Source organism: Myxocyprinus asiaticus, chromosome 9 (assembly GCF_019703515.2).
Source record: "Myxocyprinus asiaticus isolate MX2 ecotype Aquarium Trade chromosome 9, UBuf_Myxa_2, whole genome shotgun sequence".
Classification (NCBI taxonomy): Eukaryota; Metazoa; Chordata; class Actinopteri; order Cypriniformes; family Catostomidae; genus Myxocyprinus; species Myxocyprinus asiaticus.
This window is the reverse complement of record NC_059352.1, coordinates 22,985,034-23,009,104: the sequence shown is the minus strand read 5'-3', so window position 1 is coordinate 23,009,104 and position 24,071 is coordinate 22,985,034. Positions and strand designations below refer to the sequence as shown.

The 24,071-nt window shown below is 41.6% G+C and overlaps 1 protein-coding gene across 4 annotated transcripts in view; it reads right to left on the bottom strand.

Moving 5' to 3' along the window:
• LOC127445874 (pituitary adenylate cyclase-activating polypeptide type I receptor-like) overlaps positions 1-24,071 on the bottom strand; it is a 44,393-nt gene that overhangs the window by 8,370 nt on the left and 11,952 nt on the right. For 3 of the 4 annotated variants that reach the window (XR_007898060.1, XM_051706320.1, XM_051706318.1), the window contains exons 2-3: positions 10,775-10,950; positions 3,917-4,013 (exon numbers count right to left, since the gene is read on the bottom strand). Coding sequence is in view for 3 of the 4 variants with exons in the window: in XM_051706320.1 (XP_051562280.1) it covers positions 3,917-4,013; positions 10,775-10,834 (157 nt within the window). In the remaining variant the exon portion in view is untranslated. The remainder of the gene's footprint in view (positions 1-3,916; positions 4,014-10,774; positions 10,951-24,071) is intronic. The other variant, XM_051706321.1, reaches the window with a different exon arrangement.

The window sequence follows — 24,071 nt, the reverse complement described above, 5'->3', positions numbered from 1 at the left end:
TAACCATGTGATGCTAAAGCATCTTATCGTCTCTATCAAGGATTATAAGAAGTGCAAGAGCTGAAAAAGTGTGCTCATCTTGTTTTAAATGGGCAGTGTATTGCAACATCTGTTTGCATTGCTCTTTCACAGCTCTCAGTCACATAGCACCACCATCAACTCTTAGAATGTTTTTACAGTGCTTTCATAACGTCCCCCCAACATTCTTGCAAAGACATCACAAAAAATGAAAAACTAACAATTTAGTTTCTCTAGTCACTTTATAGTTATTTACAGAATATGGGATTTTTGTGTAGCTTTCCTTATGCATACTCGCATTCTTGTAAGCTTTCTGTCTTGCTGCAAACTAATAAACTGCCCAAGTGCACACTCCAAATTACATACATAAATTCAAACAGCGTAAAGTACACATTTGCTTCTTGGTGGTGTGTGTAAATGTCATACAGCTGTAATAACAAAAGGCCAAGTGAGCGTGTTTGAAACACTCTGCATCTCAAGCGAAGCACTTAAATGTCTTGTCCCTTGAATTATCACTGTCTAGAATGAAGTTTTTTGAAAACTGCACTCAAGAATAACAGTGTTCAGCATTTTCTTTGAGCGTATTAGAATGATAAGGATGGGATTTTCCATTCCAGAGCTTTTTGTGTCCTTTTACTTTAAAGAAAACTGACATGTATCACTCAATATTTGGCATAAGCTGTTGCCATTAAAGACAGACAATCTTTCAAACACTCTTTATCTGTCTATCACGTTTGGTTTTATATCAGTCTCAGTTTCTCTGTGTGGGCAGTGCCAAACAAACATCCAAAAGAGCATAAATCCAATTGTGTTTTATGTAAGCTGTAGCTGGAAGGTAACTGTACAAATATACTACGTATTGTTACACTTGGGACATTTGCCCTAGCAGCCACTAGAGGTCGCTAAGTGTATTTAAGACTTTTAGTTTGTAGTTCCGTGTTTTCCTTTTCTAGTCTTGTGATATACTGTTTCCCTCATGTTCATGTGTCTTGTTCTTATTGGTTTATTGTCTTGTTAACTTGTTATCAGTTCTGTTTTGTTATTGGTTCCTGTTTAGTAGTCTTGTTATCTTGTTATTAGTTAAGTATTGTCACTGAATGTCTTTGTCATGCGTTTCCCTTGTCTTTGTATACATTGCCCTGGTGTTCTCTCTGTCTTGGTCAGTTGTTAAACCTGTATGGATGTTTGGTTTGTTCTTCTGTTGTTTTGAGTTACGTGTGTTTAGTTTTCTGAGTTTTATGAATAAATGCCTGCACTTAGATCCTCCTTCTCATGCCTCATTCCTTCAGATCTTAGAGATCAACTGAACTCTACTATGGATCTAGCGGCTTTTCGTCTGTTTGACCTCAAACAGGGAGAGGGAAACTATACCAATCAGTTTTCTGCGGTCTCGTGCAGGTTCTCAACTGAGGAGATACTGAATTCAAAGACTGTGATTGGTTCGGACTCAACTAGCCAGTGAAGGTGAAGTAATGTCTGCCAGGATGTAGATGTGATCTTTCTTTAGTTGAATTCATTGACTATGCATTGAGGCTCACATTCTCCCCTTACACTGTGGGGTATGGTGGGAGCCCTGTGCCACTGCCAGCGCCCGAAGCCTGCCACGGTCAACGAGCCAGCGCCCGAAGCCTGCCACGGTCAACGAGCCAGCGCCCGAAGCCTGCCACGGTCAACGAGCCAGCGCCCGAAGCCTGCCATGGTCAACGAGCCAGCGCCCGAAGCCTGCCACGGTCAACGAGCCAGCGCCCGAAGCCTGCCATGGTCAACGAGCCAGCGCCCGAAGCCTCAACCGTCCCAGAACCAGCACTCCTGGCCACAGAGGTCATTTCCTAGTCGTTGACAATGATCCTGACCACGGTGGCCGTCGACGAGCCCATCCAGATCCCCGAAGCCCTCCATGGCTCTGCCCCTCGAATCCTCAGCTGCTCTGGCCTCTGAGCTCTCAGAGTCCCCTAGTGCCTTGACCTCAGAGTCCCCAGCTGTTCAGTACTCCGTCTGCTGAGCCTCCACTCCTGGTACTTCTTCCCTCGGAGACCCTATCTTCAGTGGCTCAGTCCCCTGGGCCTCCGCCTCTTGCGGCTCCACCTCCCGACCCTCCGCCAGTTCCCGTCCTGGTCTCCCGACCCTCCGCCAGTTCGCTTCCTGGAGCCGCCTACCGACCCTCCGCCAGTTCCCTTCCTGGAGCCGCCTCCCGACCCTCCGCCAGTTCCCTTCCCAGAGCCGCCTCCCAAACCGCCGGATCCCGCTCCATTCCTGGAACCACCTCCCAAACCACCGGATCCTGCTCCCTTCCTGGAACCACTACCCTGGCCTCCTTGGTCTCCGGGCTGTCCACCTGATCAGCCTTGGTCTTCTGGCCAACTTCCTGATCTGCCTTGGTCTCCGGGCCGTTCGTCTGATCAGCCCTGATCTGCCCTGGTCTTTTGGCCAACTGCCTGATCTGTCCTGGCCTCCTTTGTCTCCTGGTCCTCGGTCTTTGGACTCCCTGTTCACTTCACCTTGGCCATCTGGTCCGTTTTGCCCTCTCGTTTCCCCTGTGCTTTCTTGGACTGCCGGTTCCATGATGTCCTGCTCCTACCATGAACTATATTTAAACGTATATTTATATAGATGAAAGTAAATTATATAAATGTTTTTCTAGATCTGTGAGAACATAAACAAGTCAAATATCATGGGGATGCAAAGAGGTTTGTGAAACATTCTCTTAGTGGAATACATTGCACTACACTCACGCAAAATGACAGATTATGATTCCCTCTTGAGAGCAGCTTTAATTTCTTGTGTAAATTGGACACAGATGCATCATTAGATAAAAGACAGAGTTGTTTGTCCTTGTACTCTAGAGTCTTTCAGATATACAGGGCTCCATTCCAGATTGTATGAAAATATCTGGAAAAGCATGAGAGCTGATTTATGAATAATGCGCCAAAGAGCCAATGATCCAATAAATGATTATTTTGAACAACTAAAAATAGATTTAATTAAGCAACATAATGGGATAAAGATGTAGAGATCCATCTAGACTTTATATTTGTAGCCCACACAAACCACAGAAAGTTTCCAGCAACCTTGTAAATTTGTTGTATTTATTTGCTTTCAAACACATCTCAGTGCTCCCTTCAGCGTTCCCCTGTTTCGGATCAGAGCCTCAAAATTGCGAAGCACGCATTACAATTTCTTGTCTCTCTGTGGGCAGTTCTAGTTTCATAATAACGCACTAACCCATTTCCTAAGGACAACTCCTTTTGTCAAATCAAACTGTCAACATTTCATTACTGGCTGTGATTGTGACTGTCCAAAGGATTATGGTGAATACCACATCCAGACAGCGCTGGTGTCAAACTACTGGAGGAGCTTTGTGCTTTCATTCTTCCTCCCACTTCCTGCAAGCTGTCACAGTGTCTTAAATTCCCCAGCTTAATCAGAGAGTGTTCAGTTTAATTTTGTTACCCATTTATTTCAGATTGGTTTGAGTCTTGTGAAATCCAAAATCTTAATTGAACAGGTTTAAGTAAATAACATTTTCATGTATTAAAAATTCTAAATATAAAATCTAAATATTTGAGAATATTTGCAAGCACAATATATTTAGCTGAGTAAAAAAAAAAAGAAAAAAAAAGCTGTCCTTAAATATTTATTTTGCTCCAATTTACAACTGAACATTGATAACTTTGCACTGCATAGCAAAATGGAAACACGTAGCATTTATTGCTCTAAAATAGCAACTGAGAAACTGTATGGATCGCAAATTGCAATTATCAAATTTTCATAATGAACTTGTAGTCCTACACATGATAAAGACCACAAACACATTACAAAAACACACAAAATTGTTTTTCTGTAATGCTGGAACACACATACACAGACACATGGACATAAATGCATATGTAGTTCGTACCTAATTCAGGTTCACTACTGGGATCATCCATTGCCATCCTTTCCATGCACTTTTCTTTTTCTAACTGAATGACACAGTCTGGATGCATGCAGTACATCTGAAAAATGTATAAAACAAAAAGGTACAATGTAAGATTCAGACACAACAGCTGTATTTAGCTGTGACTGTTAATATTACAGTATAGTGGTAAATAATAATAATAATAATAATAATAATAAAAATAAATAAAAAATACAGTTATAATACTGATAATACTGTTTACACTACACACTCACATGACCGAATGTCACTTGGGGGACTTTTTGCCTGCACTTCTGAAATATCACTCTGATGCTTTATATTCAACTCATCACTAAAATGCCATTGGCTCTTGACTGTCATGTGACCGATCTTGTCATGTGACCAATTGCATGTAACATTTTCAGTGATTAAAACCTTCTGGGGCAAATTCACTAAACAGTTGCACCACTTTTGCGTGTGGTATTTTAGCTCAAAACCCTGCATCTTATTCACTAACCACCCAGAATTTAGTTTAATCTAGCATCTTGAGTATTTAAATTAAGTCATTGTCATTCCTTTCTGCGCAATCACGCCTCATTTCTATGTAAATTAGGTTTATTACATATTGCGCATAATTCACAAAAATTGCCCATCACAATGAAAACAATTCACTGAACTCTTTGCCATCTGCCTTTTTTGGGAAATAATTTAATGCACTGCATCCATGGGAAAATGTACTCACAGCATCATATATTACAGGATCATAGCAAGGCCTTGCTACACAGTGTGGACCATCAAAATACAAACAGGATTTCTAAATGTATGCAATTTAATTGCTCACAAGCCATGGTGTTTAGCGAATGTACATGGAACACTCTAATCCTAAACAGTTCTAGCATTAATTTGAAAATGTGGACTCCACATGTAGATGATAATATTTGCCTGGCAGTTGCTCACTTGGTCTTATCAAATGAACAGATAAAGCTTAAGCAATTCTGACAGTGTTGGAGCACAGTTTGATGAGCTCATCATTGACTTATTACCCTGGATCAAAATCAAAGTATTTAGCCATATACAGATGCATTTGCACAACGTTACTCCTCTATTAAATCATGAGAGGGTTGTGACTGAGAAACCTGAAATGCATAAAACTATGTTTGTTTGTTTTTTTCTGACAATCACATTCACAGAAATATTTTGCTCCTTAATAGCATGTATGTTGCAGGAAGTGTTTGGGATACAGAATATGACAGCACGTCACAGCTGGATATTTCTCTTAAATAAAAGCTCATAGATTAATGTCTAAACGTGTCAAATTGACATCCACATGAATTGCTGGAGCCAAGGTTTCCCAGCAGAACATTGCCCAGAGCATCACACTTCCTCCACCGGCTTGTCATCTTCCCACAGTGCATCCTGGTGCCATCACTTCCCCCAGGTAAACGGCACACACGTACATGGCCGTCCATGTGATGTAAAAGAAAACAGGACTCATCAGACCAGACGACCTTCTTCCACTATTCCAAGGTCCAGTTCCGACGCTTGCATGCCCATTGTAGGCACTTTCGACAGTGGGCAGGGGTCATCATGGGCACTCTGACCAGTCTGCAGCTACACAGCCCCATACACAGCAGGGTGCGGTGCACTGTGTGCAGTGGTGTAAGGTAACAAAGTACAAATACTTCGTTACTGTACTTAAGTAGCTTTTTTCAAAATTTGTACTTTCTTGAATATATAAATTTTTTGCAACTTTTACTTCGCTAAATGTTTTAGCGAAATAAATACTTCTTACTTTAATACAGACCCTTTTGTTACTCATTACATGGATAAAAATGTTTCTGTTTAATTATGTGCGAAAAGGGAGGAGAGAGATGTTAATAAACAGAGCGCAGTGTGTTTGATTGACAGCAGCCAGTGCAAGCACACAGACACATCACGGAGTCTGTGTCAGATCAGCGCAGTGCGCTTTTATGAAGGCTAAAATAAGCCTAAACGCGCTTCCAAACACATAGACAAGATGCAGTTTACCCTAGCTTTGTACAAAACTTACGGTCTAATTGTATTCATTGCTGTATAAAAGCCACAGAACACAAGGAACACAGAAACAATGGAGGACTCTTCTAAGATGCTCTGGAAAAATTACAGTAGGTGCTGCTTTGAAACTCTCATGATGTGTGCTGTAAAGAGTGCTCATGAGTTGCACCTGTCCATGATTTCATGGGATCATCCCGATTTGTGGCCGTCTGTCCTGAAAAAAAAAACAATTTCCGATCGCAATGTCCAGAAATTTAAAAAAAATTCCTGACACGTTAACCCTTAAGGCCAATTCACACTGCCCCAATAAACTCCAGCAAACACGTTTGTTGGGTCAGTGTGTTCACCCTGTTGGTGTTTGTTGGGGCAGTTTGACAGTGAAAGTTATGCTGCTCAGCATTCTAAATCCAACAGCTAACATTAGAATGTTGATGATTGTTGGAGTTTGTTGGGGCAGTGTGAAATGGCCTTTATGAACACTTGTTGTTTATGTGCACATTATTCAAGAAGACTGATCAAATGTGCTCTGCTAAACCGCTCTCTCATACGAATCTTTAATATGAGTCGGTTTGTTTGGACGATTCTTGTATATGAAGCTCACCAAAACCGTTCTCTTCCTCTCATATGAAGTATTGGGATATTCGATACATTGTAGTGAATCAGTTTGTTCAGAGGATTAATTTACACGTACAGTATTAAAGGACTGTCACGCAGAATACCCAATTTTTACGTCTACTTATTTGTTAATGAATATTTAGTTTAATTCTGCTGTTCACCACTGTTTTCGACTCAGTTATTTACATGGATGTGTTTACATTATCTCTTCAAATACTGTTTATTACTGATAGTTATATATTTTTTTAATAAAGATAATACTTCAGTGTAATTGGACCCTATTGTTAATCGCTTGTAGTGTCGTAACTATTTTTTAAAAGGGTAGATTCAACTCAAAATTGTTCAGGAACAAAATAAGTAAATATGTTAAACTTATGCATTATAAAATGATTGATATTATTATTTGAATTAATTATATGTTGTTCATAGTAATTTACATGGACTATAATCTTATTTTCAGAATAAAATGCCCTGTCCTTATTCACCAGCGACTAAGCTTTACTTATTACACTGAACTATCACTTATTGTATTCAATATTACCTTTATGAAACTCAATTATTAGGCTTTAAAAATAACAACATGTATGGGTCACATTTTTTAAGATGAACTGATTTGAATTTTCAGTATTTACTTTTACTTTTTAATACTTAAGTATTTTTAAAACCAAGTACTTTTTACTTTAACTTCAGCAGTATTTTAATGGATGACTTTTACTTAAGTAATACATTTGTGTGGTATCTGTACTTTTACTTAAGTATGGAAATTGAGTACTTTTCCCACCACTAACTGTTTGTTGTGACACTCCTCCAGTAACCATCATTAACATTTTCTGTGACTTGTGCCACAGTAGACCTTCTATCGGTTCAGACCAGACGGATAGCCTTCATTGCCCTCGCGCATCGATGAGCCATAGGCACCCAACACCCTGTCGGCAGTTTGTGGTTTGTCCCTCCTCGAACCACTGTCGGTAGGTACTCACTGCTGACCGAGAGCACCCCACAAGCCTTGCTGTTTCAGAGACACTCTGACCCAGTCATCTGGCCATGACAATTTGGCCCTTGTCAAAGTCACTCAGGTCTTTACTCTTGCCCATTTCTCCTGCATTCATCATGATGAATGCGAGCACTGATTAATCGCTTACTATCTAATTTATCCACACCTTGTCATGTGGCCTTTTTAGGAGATGATCAACGTTATTCGCTTCACCTGTGAGTGGTCATAATGTTTTGGCTCATCAATGTTTATTTAAATACTACCATGCCATAGTCCATTCATCTTTGTAGCAAATCAAAATGTAGTAAAGTGTTAAACTTTTTTTTTTTCTTTCTTACACAGACAGTGAGAATGCATGCTCTTATTGACCGATAACCTATGAGGCATTGATACGTGAAGATAGTTAATAATACATAATGCACATTTACATAATGCATGTTTCAAATCAATATTTTGGATTAGTTTTTGTAGCCTGACTTGTTTTGTAAAAAATCTCTGAATAAGAATTAAGAATTAAAAATTAAGCCTGAAAAGATCTCAACAACCACAAAACAACATCCTTCATCAACAGAAATATTTACAATATACAACAAATCTCAAATAGCATACTATGCAATGATGTTATGGAACATAATAAACTAATCACCATTGAAACCACCCCTAATCCTGCTAATTTGAGGCCCCTGAGGTTGAGCCACTGAGGTTGTGGTTAGTGTGATAATTGGTTTCAGAGCACTGTGCTCCTTGTATGTTACCCTGAAAAAATTTGCAAAATAAAAAAAAAAAAAAAACTTGAGCACGGCATTAATATTCATGAGGTCTCTGTCAGCTCTCACCCTGTCTGCATCACAGAACTAATTTCCATCATAAAGAGACAATACAATTCACCCCTACATTATGACAGCAACATAAAACTGCACATAAACACACAAGGACAATGTTCTTCTAATATGTGATGTTTCTTTCTTTCTTTTCCTGCTCTTTTTACTGCAATTTTTTGTCTTCCCCATTATCTTTCTACACCACTACAAAAGAATAAGACATTCACTTTTATAGAATTAAAATGTAATCATAACACTCTGGCGTCACTATTCAAATAAATGTTTGTTGAATTTAATGAACAATGTGAGTGTAATGAAACATACCACATGCCATACTGGAAATGGGTAATAGATAAAGAGAGGATTAGTTGTTGTCTGTAGGGAAATTCTTTCTTTTATGCCAAGATTACCACGAGATTTACCATAAACAAATGAATCAAAATCAAATCTACATCCTAATCTTACATTTAAAAATGAAGACAATTTGCTCTGCTGAATAATAACTTTTAGTTTTAGTTTAGATTTCATGTTTTATCACATATCTATCACATTTATTATACTATTGTATCACTATTTTAATCATCTTTCTGCCAACATAATTTACAGTAACATAAACATAAAAAAAAAAAAAAAAAAAATACAAAAAAAGAAAGAAATCCAAGTTTGAAAAATATCTCCTTACTTTCTTTTGGGGTTTTACTTAGCAACACAAGGATCCTTATTGCACATTTAAAATTAATTTTGTGATTCAGTTTATAAATCACTCCACAGGACTCAATATTTGAATGAAACAAATGTATTTAGTTAAAATACAATTAGTTAGTGATGATTAAGTTGAATTTAAATTTGAATAATGTTAGGTTCCCATAATTTTTTTTGCTGAACAAAGAAGTGGTTTCTGGGAGCCTAGTCATTTCAACATGATCACACTTGAAATCGACATGTAGCTTCCGAAAGTTCTTGTACCCTGAAATCAACCAAATACTGTGGAATTTCTGACAAGTGCTATCCCACATAATACATTTTTGCATCAGTTCAACCTTTCCCTCTAGCGCTACTGATGCAAACAACCTCTGATTCATGGGTTCTAGTCCAATGCGAACGAGGAAGTAACCACATTCACATAAACAATGGTAACCACAATTCAGAGGTTGCATTTTCACTCTAAAATTTTATTTTTACTCCTCTGACGTTTAGGTTTAGGGTTTGGATTTGGGTTAGGGAGTAGAGTTAATATGCATTCCTGTTGACTATATTAAATCATAAACAACTAAAAACGCAACTTGCTTTTGGAGCCATTCTGTGCACATCTCAACAACATTTCCAGCTGTGGTCACTGGGGGGCAGTGATTCGAATTTAGGTAAGCACAGATCGATTACAGCAGCAGAAATTTTGATCTACTGTCGCCGAATTTACAGTGTGATCAGCCAGGTCATTTCATAGCATTTTGATTTAGTCTTTTTTTTTTTTTTTTTTTTTTCATATTAAAATTTATATTTAAAGTAGTTTTAAAAAATGAAAACAAAACTGATCATAATCTAACAGATAAAACCGTAATTAAAACCGCTAATTGAGACAGAACAGGAGTATAACCTTTGTAAATGCTCCATTGCAATGCCAGTGTCAGCTTTTAGTGTTAACAATAAGTGAAATAAAGCAGGATGGCCTTTGCCTTGAAGTACTTATTGTACCATAACTATGTTGCCCCTTGGACAGTTTACATTTGGCCTGTCTGGTGCCAATGGTCATTGGATGCCAGGACCATCTAAGTGCCAATGAGTATGTGACGTAAATTGCCCGTGAACGTTTATTTCTTGTCAGCTGGAAGCACAGACTGTAGAACAAAGCAAGAATGGTCTTCATGTCAACAAATATGGTTCTTCTCTCCTCAGTTATGAAAGGACAATTATGAAAGCATACCATGTATTAAACTAGCTGTCATTTAGGAAACTATAAGTGCTGCTAGATTTGACAGATTATGTGGATTATTTACAGAATATAATAACAAGAGAAATGTCTGCAAAAAAAGTATACACAAGGGTCTCTTTTCACCACCCAATAATTTGTTTATATTTCTCTCTTTCTTGCTCTCGCTATTTCTCCCTCCTTCTCGTCCTCTCCCACGCTCTCTCTCCCTCTTTGTGCATTAAAAGTTTTTCTTCTATTCAGAATATTTTCTGTGTTCTCACAGGCTGTTCTATCCCATGAGCACAAACATCTCATTAGCTCTACAGAATTCCATTTCACAAAAAGGTGTCAATTTTGCTTTTCAACTTCATCATGTTTAAATGAGTGGAATGGCTAAGTAAAATCTTTCACTTTCATGCATTTCAGGTCCAGTAATCCAGTGGATCTGCCTTGTTTATATAACATAAAATGTGTGCATAGCTTACCAAGGGGAGAAGGATGATTATTAATAACAGGTGCTGACATTTTCTCACTGTGGAAGCCATTTTGTCTGGATGCGATTTTATCCTCCGTTCAGCCAAAGCAGAGATGAGCAACAAAGTGCTAGATGGGAAACAGGTACACAGGAAAACTACTGCAGTTCTTCAAATCATTGTTATATCTGAAACAAACACACACACATATGTTGGTGCGGCTATTCTTATGAGGACTCTCCATAGACATAATTATTTTTATATTGTATGAACTATAGATTCTATCCCCTAACCCTACCCCTAAACCTAACCAAAAACTTCCTGCATTTTGACATTTTCAAAAAACATCATTTAGTATGTTTTTTAAGTGATTTGAATTATGGGGACACTAGAAATGTCCTTGTAATATCCTTGTACTTACCAGTTTGTAACCTAAAAAAATGTCCTCATAACCCCCCCCCCCTCCCCCCACACACACACACGCACGCACACACCATTTAAGATGGAGTTGCATTGGCCTACTGGTTTATGGTGTAGTTGCATTTGTATTTTATATTTAAAAAATATTTGTTACTTTATACAAGAAAGTATAATAAATCCCCCCAAAATGAGATGTATTATATTTCAAAAATCATTGCATATATTAGGTCTAAAATACTTGTTATAAAACAAAATCTCCTGTCTTGGTTTCTGAATGGTCAGCTTTCCAGTTATGTAAAATTCACAAGATAGTAAAAGTTATGAGGCAAAAAACACCTGTTCACCATCTACACAGCACCCGTAGCAGATCATTATTTTTGTTGCTTAGCAACGTTCTGTTTTGATAGTGTCTGTATCTTCATTAAGGATGGTACTTAATAAAATAATGTTTTAGTGAAAATACAAGCAGAGAGGTAACGTTTCAAATGGAAAGCTCTTCATCAATATCCTTTTAGCAATTGTTTTATTGTAAGTATTAAGAACTTTTCGGCTGAGTGATTATTTTTGCATTAGTGAAAATACCTAAAATGCAAGACACTCGAGACCATGCTATATCGTGACCATTTTTACACCAGTTAGTTCCGGCCTTTGGATCTGATTGGACAAGCTACATTCCAAGAGTGCTGATTTACAGTCAAACAGCGTTGGGACACTTCACTATTTGTATTACTTCATTTCTCCTTGTTTGTGGCTTTCTAAACAGTGGTGGGGATTTGTATTCATCATTCATTATACTCACTGATTAGTTTAGTGGCCATTTGTGGAGATATTACTCCATTTACGTTATATTCACGACAGTTGGTGGTGACAAATGAGCATCTTTGTTTTGAGTGAGTCATTAAATTGTTGATTTGAAAAAGTATTTTAGTACCTTATTGCTTAACTAAAGTCTATGTGGGTCCTGATAATGTATAGTGTGTAAGTGTGATTTGTAATGCTGGCTCATTTCAAAGTCTGCATACCTGCAGCATAAAACATGACAAACAAACCCTCCCAAACGAATGGTAGGATTGCCAAAAATCAAAACCACAAGAGCTATTTGCAACACTACAGCCATCTCTTTACAGTCATAGAGGTGTTTATTCACTCATGATGTAACTCTGATGTTTGCCTCACTAGTGAGTGTGAATTCAGACTTATCTGTGCAGGTAAAGAATGATATCAAGCATGCAATCAAAGAAGACTCGAAGCAGCATGTTGCCTTTACAATTTATATACACTGGCGGTCAAAAGTTTGGAATAATGTACAGATTTAACTTTTATGGCAAGAAAATCCTCCACGTGCAGCAATGACAGCTTTGCAGATCCTTGGCATTCTAGCTGTCAGTTTGTCCAGATACTCAGGTGAAATTTCACCCCACGCTTCCTGTAGCACTTGCCTTAGATGTGGCTGTCTTGTCGGGCACTTCTCATGCACCTTACAGTCTAGCTGATCCCACAAAAGCTCAATGGGGTTAAGATCCATAACACTCTTTTCCAATTATCTGTTGTCCAATGTCTGTGTTTCTTTGCCCACTCTAACCTTTTCTTTTTGTTTTTCTGTTTCAAAAGTGGCTTTTTCTCTTCAATTCTTCCCATAAGGCCTGCACCCCTGAGTCTTCTCTGTACTGTTGTACATGAAACTGGTGTTGAGCGGGTAGAATTCAATGAAGCTGTCAGCTGAGGACATGTGAGGCGTCTATTTCTCAAAGTAGAGACTCTGATGTACTTATCCTCTTGTTTAGTTGTACATCTGGCCTTCCACATCTCTTTCTGTCCTTGTTAGAGCCACTAAAGACTGTAGTGTACACCTTTGTATGAAATCTTCAGTTTTTTGGAAATTTCAAGTATTGTATAGCCTTCATTCCTCAAAACAATGACTGACTAACGAGTTTCTAGAGAAAGCTGTTTCTTTTTTGCCATTTTTAACCTAATATTGACCTTAAGACATGCCAGTCTATTGCATACTGTGGCAACTCAAAAACAAACACAAAGACAATGTTAAGCTTCATTTAATGAACCAAATAGCTTTCAGCAGTGTTTGATATAATGGCTAGTGATTTTCTAGTACCAAATTAGCAATTTAACATGATTACTCAAGGATAAGATATCGGAGTGATGGCTTCTGGAAATGGGGCCTGTCTAGATTTTATTAAAAAAATGACTTTTTTCAAATAGTAATGCTGCTGTTTTTTACCTCAGTAATGTCCTGACTATACTTTGTGATAAATTGAATGCCACTTTGGTGAATTAAAGTACCAATTTCCTTCAGAAACAGCAAAATCTGTACATTATTCCAAGCTTTGTGTGTACTGTATGTTAATGAAGTGGCGCAAAGTGCAATTTGCTACTTTTCCTGAAAAATAGGTCATTGGGCTAAGACATTTCAAAAGCAAGTCTGTTTTCAGCACAAACTCCTGCATTTGCAGTTTTGAGATTCCACCAGCAGCTGTTAATAAAGTCCATGTCCAAACTCTGAAAATAAAGTGGAACATCAAACTATGTCCATGATGATCACTGTTGTAGCCATTTTATGAAACAAATATTTATGAGAGTTGTGTTAAAATATCTTTAGGTCATGGTTTATTTTTCAATTATTATATTTATTATGTTTATATTTACAATTGTATTTAAGATCTAATTTGTATTGGTATTTTTCCACCTGTTGGCATACAGTTATTTTTAAGTCACTGCAAAAGGGGCCGGTGGAAGAAGTTGGAGAGAGTCAATTGTTTGAATTTGATATGATTTTTTTTTACCACTTCGTAATTTTGATTATATTTTTGTTTAGACTGTAAGTGTAATTTGAATTTAGAAATATTTTGGGGTAAATTTTTTCGTGTTTCAATCAATTAATAAAATTTTCCAAAATCAAAATAGACCGGTAAAAATAAAGTGTGTACAATCACAGTTAATACTAGCCATGATTTGTGTGTGAGCAGACGAAAATGATTAATAATACTTAAGCCCTGTACACACATGCAGCGACAAAGTGACCTCATCTCATTCATTGTCAATGAGAGCTGACCACCCTGGTGAAACGAGCGACAGCGACCTCTGGCAACTAGATGTGGGCGTCGCAAGCGACACGACAAAGTTGAGAAAAGATTACCTTTATGCAAATGAAGAGCGACTTTAGGGAGAAACAACCAATATGAGCAAAGACTGTGTCAGTGGAGCTCACATCATCTGTCTCCTTTGAGATAATGGAGTCGAGTGCATGCAAGACAGATAAGTTTCTGTGAGCTATTTCTGTTCTATATGATTAGTCTGTAACCACATACATGGATATAATAAAAAATGATGCATGGAAAAGAAACTGTCGGGAGTCTGAGTGAGTTTGATTCGTACATTGGTAGTTCATTCATCTTATTAATTATATGAGCACTGATGCATATTAAAAAGTTCATATTAAAACACTCTCCCCTGAAGATTGTGCATTTTTAGTGACAAGAAAACAAATTCCTTGTCAAATTAGAATTATATCTTGGTTTTACCGGCAATATATCTTATCTGTGATCACAATAAGTGTGTTTGACTTCATGCAATGCTGCTCAGACCAATCGGCACTGGACTTGAAGCAGTGCATGTCGGTTAGAAATTTTGTCTGACTTGAAACGGCGCCACCGCCGTGTCACTGTGATGTACTGTGTGCCATCAAAGTACCGAGAGAGTGATTCGAGAACAGCCAGCTGGTGCAACCTCTGCAGTTGCTTATTCACAATTGGCCACACTCATAACGTGACAACGGTTACATGTGTTTCATGGGCTGTGTTCACAATTGCATACTTCATATACTACTTTTACTACTTCTGCTATGTCATTAATAAGAGTAGCATGGTAGTATGCCATTACCATGGTGTTTATTCTGGCACCTCCAGTTCGGCGAAAACTCTTACAACTCCGTGTTTTTATAACAGTACACCATGTTTATATCATGCTATATTATATTTATCATAGTCATATCATGTCATTTCATTAAAAAAAAAATTCAAAATGATTAAAAATACTGACTCCTTTATTGATATTACAATAATATAGGCTTTTATTGGACTTTCTTCTAATACAAACAACAGGCACTGTATTAAGCAGCACATAAACTTTTCAAATGAGCAATGTTTCTGATTATTTTATGTAAAATTCAAACATCTGTCTATCTGAATTCCATTTTGTCTGCAATAAAGAAAGCAAACATCGCGTGATCTGCTGTGACTTGTGTAGGTTCAGCAGACAATGACACCTCGTCCCCTGACTTCAACTGGCAAATCTTGCTGATCGGCAAATCGAGATGCAGTTCAAGTCGAACACACCAAATTTGTAAAGATATGGCCAGTAGGAGTAGGAATGCCCACAGGTGACTTCAGAGTACAGAGGCTAGCGACATCAAGTGATAAAGTCGCTGCATGTGTGTACGGGGCTTTATATTCTCTAAAATTTAATGGAGCATAAATCCAAATCCAGACTTTTTCCATGCATGTAACAGGAGCAAAGCCTTCTCTGCTGGCCTAACATGCCAAAAAAAAAAAAGTTTATCCAGTCAGAATTTCTTCTGTTTCACAAATCACATGCTAGAAGCAGTGCATGAGTCTGAGCTCCACCCCCTCAGGCCTTCAGAATTTCTTCAGAATCCCTCAACAATGCAAATCAATGCGCATCTAAAGTCAGACTGTCAGATTCATCAGCCAATCAGATTGATTTATTTGTTCTTGGTGGGTGTGGTCTTTAGGATATGTCCCGGTCGAGGCCTTCTAGCTGGCCTTGAGTGATGCAATCACACTTTAAGTGATGTACGTAATTTGAAAGCAAAGAGCGCAAGACCTTGCTGACGAGTCAACTGTCATTACTGCCGCTATCGCCATTGAGAAAGAGATCCTTATGGATTTAAAAACCATGGAAATATTCTGCATGACCCTGTGATTGCTTAATTTATTAATCAGGAAAGGAGGGCTGATTTTCACTTCAAGCAAATTGGTAAGTGCTTTTTGCATTGTTACTGCAACATCAGGAGTTTTCTAAGTGTAAATTAGGCTACTTGAGAATTCAGTGTCGGATCAAGTTTTGAAAATTTTTGATTTTACAACTTCCCACTAGGAAATGTGTAATGGAATTCATCTTGAAGTGAGAATTACAACTTGTAGGCTCGTGCAGAAAATCTCAACTCCGATTTCACCGAGATGCTGGTGCATGATGTCACACAAACATGTCGACATTCAGGGAGATATACAAAGTAAGTGATAAACATTCGCTTTATTAAGTAATATTGATAAATGAGTTAGTTTCCACATTACATGAAAATAAAGCTTGTTTAACAAACGCCTGCAGAAACAGGTGTATAAAACATTATAATCTCTTTTGATAATTGTACACCTGAAGCACAATTGCTAGCGCTGCAGCATTCTTTATCAGTTGGGTTGCTAGGAGACATCTCTAATGAGAGTCAAACCCCTGCTAAGCTAACGGGAGCGTTGCAGTTCCGAATATCGGGAAATGGAATGCATTTATGGTCTGAGATATTAAGTAGGAATATCCCTCATCCAACTTGAATGGAATGCAGCACAACTGTGTACCCTGACGAAATGAAATTTATTGCAAGCAACATTTAAATCGCAAATATTATTAGATAGATTTTTCCAGGTATTATAGACCTCCTTGGTAGATTCATATGAAAAATTATGATTTTTGAATGTCTGTTTGGGAGACGTTCATTTCACAAACAGTCATGCTGCAGTTAAAATTAGGCTTGCTTGAGCATTAAGTGTCGTTTCAAGTTCTGGCTTTCATGCGTGGACGTGTTTTTAAAATGTCAATTGGTATTATTAGTTAGCTGCAATATAATGTATGATGCCCAAAGGCATTGTGTGTCATATTCATTGTGAAACTGTGTTTTCTTAATGGCATGAATCACACTGAAGGCCTAGACTTTAAATGCACGGCCTGCCACTGCTTAGCGCATGCTTGCATGAACAGTTTTTGTGCATGACTTTTGGCATAGTGCTGCACTTAGTGCTAGCCCTCTTAAAATAGGGCCCAATAATTCATTGTACGAAACAAATTGGGTGCAAGTGAACCCATATTTAATGTCGTCTGGGTCATATTTTAGTTTTGTTCATGGTTATCAAATATGAGGGCTTAAAACACAACCTGACCATCTTGGAATCCACCTAATTTCGCATGCTTCTACCAAATGACTTTGCATCAATATATCATAGAGTTTATTTGGATGCACAGCCTTTGACATCACCAACAAAAGATATGGGAAGAATTTTCTTCTCCCTTTTATTAAGCCTTTTTTACTGAACTATGCCCAATTCTACAGTACAGTTAGTTTAATTTTATTATGTGTTTTTATCATTATCGTTGCTTTTTCCCTGCTGTCCACGACCCGATCCAATGTGCAAGCCATTTTTGGGTCATGACCCACCAGATGAGAAACATTGATATATGTTATCTTATTTGTACTGTGTGTAGATTCACCATATATATATATATATGTGATGGCCATGCACACCGTACACCAGTCACATACATGTGTGGAGCAGAGGAGATATGATTGTGGTTAAGTTGTTTATCCGAAAGCTGTGTATCATTGACCACAGCCTAATGATGCAACTCGGGCAACTGCACAGAGCTCGCTTGGGGTATAATTGCTGATTCAATTCTGTTCAGCACAAGCACCAATCTCATAAAGGCAGGGGGGAGGAAGGAGGTCTAAGGGCGACTTTGGTACTCTCAGATGGGAAAATGAAAGAGATAAAGAGAGTATAAGTGTGATGGATGGATGAAAGGATAGATAGTTGGATGGAGGGCTGGAGGGAGGAACAGAATTGAACAGCTGCTGTGGAAACTGCTCTTGCTGTAATTAGTGTGTATAGTGAAGCTGACTGACTGAGAACTCCCCCAGCTATGCCTCAAGAGCTCACAGAGACATGCTAGGCAAGGAGTATCTGTTGTTCACAGATACAAACAGGCACGCACTTGCACACAAACTTACTACAGCCAACACAGTGACATTTAGTTTTCATGCAGTAATACAACAACATATCACACTAAACAAATTTGCACTCTCTTAACCATTGAGCAGCACAAATTAAAAAGGGAAAACATGCAAGCCAATGCCAAAGCATACCCTATAAGGGCAAAGCTGGGTTTTCTTACCCCATTCATTGAGTGAAGTGCTAACAAAAGCCAACCGACTGTCAAAACATTCTAAGGAGAAAAATTATTTTTACAATAACACTGGATGTCATGTCTGCAGCGTGCATTTGTGTGTGTGTGTATGTGTGTATGTGTAACCATGTTTATACTACATTGTGGGGACCAGATGTCCCCACAAGGATAGTAAAACCCAAGAAAACCTACCCTGTGGGGACCAGCCTGCGGTCCCCATGAGGGAAATGGCTTATTAAATGTACTAAACACACTAACATACTTTTTTTTGAAAATGTAAAAATGTAAAGGTTTCTGTGAGGGTTAGGTTTAGAGGTAGGGTTATGGTTAGGGGATAGAAATTATCATTAGATCTGTATAAAATCCATAAAATGCATGGACGTCTGTGGAGAGTCCCCACAATGATATAAAAACATGGTATGTGTGTGTGTGTGTGTGTGTGTGTGTGTGTTTGTGTGTGTATATGTGTGTGTGTGTGTGTGTGTGTGTGTGTGTGAGTGTGCAAACATTTCCACCACCTTTGAAATGTGGCTATGGGACTCACAGAGTGATAGTACGGCAGTTTTTGCGCATGTGTGTACGTGTCAACATTCCAGAGTGTATACTCAAGATTTCAGAGGCCACATGGAGGCTGCATGCCTAAACACTTTCCCTTTGCACACTCCCCAGAGCACATACACCACAGCAAATCCTCTCCATTGAAGGGCATGCCTTCACAATTAAGTATAATTAATTATACAGACCGTAGGTGGGTCAGCCTATTTGAGGCAACAGAGAGGCTGTTCGAGTACATGCATTATGACACAAAAGATGGCTGAATCGCATTTACCAAAGCAAACTGTATTAAGTAGTATGTGGTCTGTTTTGCTATTTGGAGGGTAAACAGCTAGGCTAGTTGAAGGACATACTTGAGGGACAGGTGGCACTACATTGCTCATGTGACGGATTAAGTACCGTGTCTCAAATATTTCCCTGACCCTCAGGTCAGTGGCAACCAAAGCAATTTCACTTCATCCTGGGCCCAAATGAGATTTATTTTCAGATATCATTGCATAAATCATGACAGTAGGGTCTAAGACAAGGTTAGGGGATACAGTATGTATTACTAATCTTGAAATTATTATGCCCCTGTTGGTATGATTTGGTAAACATTTGATATGTGCTCTTTATTAGAGTAAACACATCTCACTGCATTCTTTTGTTTATCAGTGGTTCTCTATGCAACTACGTAAACAAATTTAATAATTATTTTCTTATAATGTAGGCTATACCTTTAATGCGTGAATGTAAGTTTTAAACAAAGGTTTAGTGGCTAATGGTTTAGAGAAAGCACTATGCAATGATGGAGCCTCACTCACAATATTTATTGAATGGTCTTCTAAACAAATAGAGAAACAGATTTAAAGAATTGCATTAAATTAGGCTGTTTTGATAAGCTATTAAACAAAGATCAAATAGTGTAAGATGATTGTACCTAAAATTGTGGAAAAGAGTTCTCTTTGTTCATTTTATCTCTCCTGTTTGAATGTTAGATCATATACAAAATTCATACAAGACAAATATTTTAACTACACAATAAAATAATTTAAAAAATGTAATCCATAATCCAAATAGTTTAGAGTATATAAAACAGTTCCCTATCTGTCACTCACTCGACGTTGGTGTCTATGTAGTGACACTAGGGGTCACTCTTGGGAGCCCGAGACACCTCTGGTCTTTGATAAAAGGCCAATGAAAATTGGCGAGTGGTATTTGCATGCCACTCCCCCGAACATACGGGTATAAAAGGAGCTGGTATGCAACCACTCATTCAGATTTTCTCTTCGGAGCCGAACGGTCATGCTTGCTGAGCTGAATACTACTGTTCATTAACCTGCTGGATCTGACGGCGCATTTCAGCGGCTTCTCCCTCCTCTGCACTGGTGCACTGCAGAGAACGCCCCTGGGCGCTTCGGCAGAAAAACTAGAGAGTATATTTTCTGAAAGAGCATTTTTCCCCTCTAAAAGAGTATATATTTCTCTAAAAGAGCGCACACACGGAACGTCTTTTTAAAGACGCGTCTTTTTAAAGATGCTTTTCCGATTGTGTGTTATTCCTGGTTGTGCTCGTTATCTCTCGCCTTCTAATGGTCACGATCACTGTCTTTCGTGTCTGGGCACTGCTCACGCGGAGACAGCGTTCGTGGATGGTCACGTTCTCATTGCGAGAATATGTCCATGGCAATGTTGCGGTCGCGGCTCTCCTTCGTAAGAAAGCGAGCCACCCCAGAGGCTCCCGCCTCGGCCCTTTTACCCACGGGTTTGAGGCCAGCGCGGCTAGCACTGGGGGCGATTTGGGGACCCCAATGGGACCGCCTCCGCCGGGTATCCCCCCGCGGACCTCCCATTCCCCAGCACGCTCGTCTGCCCCGATCGGGCTTCCGGGTGAGTCCGCCGGCTTATCTCACGGCGAGTTCGACCTCTTATTCGGAGCGAAAGTGATGAGCTCTCGAGCGCAGCATCGGAGAGCGGGCTCGTCCAGTCGGAAGCCTCAGCTGGGCTCCCCCCTTCGGGGTCGATCGCCCAGTCACAGGCTGACGCAGAGATGACGACATGCTTTCCCGGACAGCCGCGAGCGTCGGTTAGAGTGGATTTCACCGCTCTTCCCTGAACCCTCGCGGCTCTGTGATTGGTTCCTGGGCTCGCGGCGCCGCTCAAAGCCACGCCCCACCCCGTTCCTTTCTTCCCGGAAGTGCATGAAGAGCTGACAAGGTCGCGGAAGGCACCTTTTACTGCCCGGTCCCGATCTTTTCAGCTTCCCCGCTCTCACTACCCTCGATGGTGGGGCGGCCAAGGGTTATTCGGCAATCCCCCGGTGGATAAAGGCGCTCGCGGTGCACCTATGCCCGCAGAGCGCCACCACCTGGCGCGGGTGCCCAAAGCCCCCGTCCAAGGCCTGTAGGTTTACGTCGTCTCTGACGGTCAAAGCCTACGGTGTTGCTGGACAAGCCGCCTCCGCCCTGCACGCCATGGCTCTCCTGCAAGTCCGCCAAGGCGCTAAAGGAACTGCACGAGGGTAGTTCCGCCCTGGGATTGATGCAGGAACTGCGCTCGGCGACCGACCTCGCTCTCCGAGCGACGGAGGTCACGGCGCGGTCTCTAGGGCGGACGATGGCCACACTAGTGGTCCAGGAGCACCACCTTTGGCTCAACCTGGTCGAGCTGGGTAAGGCCGACAGGACACGATTCCTTGCTGCCCCCATTTCCCAGGCGGGCCTATTCGGCGACACCGTCGAGGACTTTGCCCAGCAGTTCTCGATGGTAGAGCAGTAGATGGATGCAAGCCGGCTTATCCTGCCCCGGCGTGGCTCAAGATCCCGCACCCCATCTACTCATCGCCAAGGGCGTCCCCCTGCGGTGACTGCACCGGCTCCGCCGCAGCCCGCCCCTCCGGCCCGGCCCCGGCGTGGAGCCCACCGCAGGAAGCCGACGCCACCCGTCTCACAGCCGGCACCGAAGAACCCACGGAGGTCTTCGAAGCGCCCCTGAGACTGAGATGTCACAACGAAACCCGCTGCTCTGGAGCTGGTAAGCAGTTCTTCATCTTTTTGTTACCTTTTGCATTTAATTGCGCTGCATGCCCAAGTGGCTGCAGTACTCAAGAGCTAAGCAAGAGTGGTTTCCTTGTTCCCTGGGTCACATATCCGGTGTGTACGGCTGGCATCACGACCACCGTCCACCACTCCATTTGGCAGGTTGGCGCTCCAGCGGCGGTCTCCCGCCCTGAGCGCCCAGCTGTGGCACAAATCCGCCCCCGATGTGACAGTCTCCACGGGTCATGAGGACAGGCCTCTTCCTCCCCCGTCCCAGGCTGTTCCGGGGGTGGTCACAAGGAGCCAGGTAAGTGCTTCGATGTCCTCGGACTCAGCACGGCCACGATGTGGTGTGGCACCTCGAGCTCCACCCCGCTGCAAGGCCCCACCCACCAGTACATCCGATGATGTTGTCCCTTTGGTCCCCCTTGCGCGGAACTTGGACGCATGGCTTGCACTTTCCAGTCCGTCACGAGGGCTGGTCTGGACCGTCTGACTCGGCTGCGCAATTCACTTCGCCGGGCATCCGCCCAGGTCCAGCGGTGTCCACTTCACCTTGGTGAAAGTCGGAAACGCTGCTACCTTGCATGGAGATCGCTACCCTCCTACGGAAGGACGCGATAGAACCTGTCCCTCCAGCCGAGATGAAGAAGGGGTTTTACAGCCCCTACTTCATTGTACCGAAAAGAGGCGGTGGGTTGCGGCCAATCTTGGACCTGCGAGTACTGAACCGGGCCTTACACAGACTCCCGTTCAAGATGCTGACGCAAAGACGCATTCTAGCGAGCGTCCGGCATCAAGATTGGTTCGCGGCAGTAGACCCGAAGGATGCGTACTTTCACGTCTCGATCCTTCCTCGACACAGACCCTTCCTGCGGTTCGCGTTCGAGGGTCAGGCGTATCGGTACAAAGTCCTCCCTTTCGGCCTGTCCCTGTCTCCTCGTGTCTTTACGAAGATCGCAGAGGCTGCCCTTGCCCCATTAAGGGAGGTGGGCATTCGCATTCTCAACTATCTCGACGACTGGCTAATCTTAGCTCACTCTCGAGACGTGTTATGCGCACACAGGGACCTGGTGCTCTCACACCTCAGCCGACTAGGGGTTCGGGTCAGCTGGGAAAAGAGCAAGCTCCTCCCGGTTCAGAGCATCTCTTTTCTTGGTTTGGAGTTGGACTCAGTCTCCTTGACGGCGCACCTTACGAACGAACGCGCCCAGTCGGTGCTGGCCTGTTTGAAGGTGTTCAAACAGAAAACAGCGGTTCCACTGAAACTTTTTCAGAGGCTCCTGGGGCATATGGCATCCTCGGCGGTGGCCACCCTGCTCAGGTTGATGCATATGAGGCCGCTTCAGCACTGGCTCCAGACTCGAGTCCCGAGACAGGCATGGCGCCATGGGACACACCGCGTGGCCATTACGTCGGTCTGTCACCGTCTTTTCAGCCCTTGGACTGACCTCTCGGTTCTACGAGCAGGTGTTCCCCTAGAACTGGTCTCCAGGCGCGTCGTGGTCACGACAGACGCCTCCAAAACGGGCTGGGGCACTGTTGGCAATGGGCACGCAGCCGCCGGCCTCTAGACGGGTCCGCGGCTGCGTTGGCACATCAACTGCCTCGAGTTACTGGCAATTCTGCTCGCCCTGCGGAGGTTCCGGCCGTTGATCCAGGGCAAGCATGTGCTAGTTCGGACAGACAGCACGGCAGCGGTAGCATATGTCAACCACCAAGGCGGTCTGCACTCCCGCTGTATGTCACAACTCGCCCGCCGTCTCCTCCAACGGAGTTAGCAGCACCAAGTCGCTGCAAGCCACTCACATCCCGGGCAACCTCAACACTTCGGCGGATGCGCCGTAACAACAGGTTACCCTGAAGGGAGAGTGGAGACTCCACCTTCAGGTGGTCCAGCTGATTTGGAGTCGATTCGGTCAGGCACAGGTGCACCTGTTCGCCTCCCAAGAATCCTCCCACTGCCCGCTCTGGTACGCCCTCACCGAGGCCTTCCTCGGCATAGACGCGCTGGCACACAGCTGGTCCCCTGGCATTCGCAAATATGCGTTTTCCCCCAGTGAGCCTGCTCGCACAGACCCTGTGCAAGGTCAGGGAGGACAAGGAGAAGG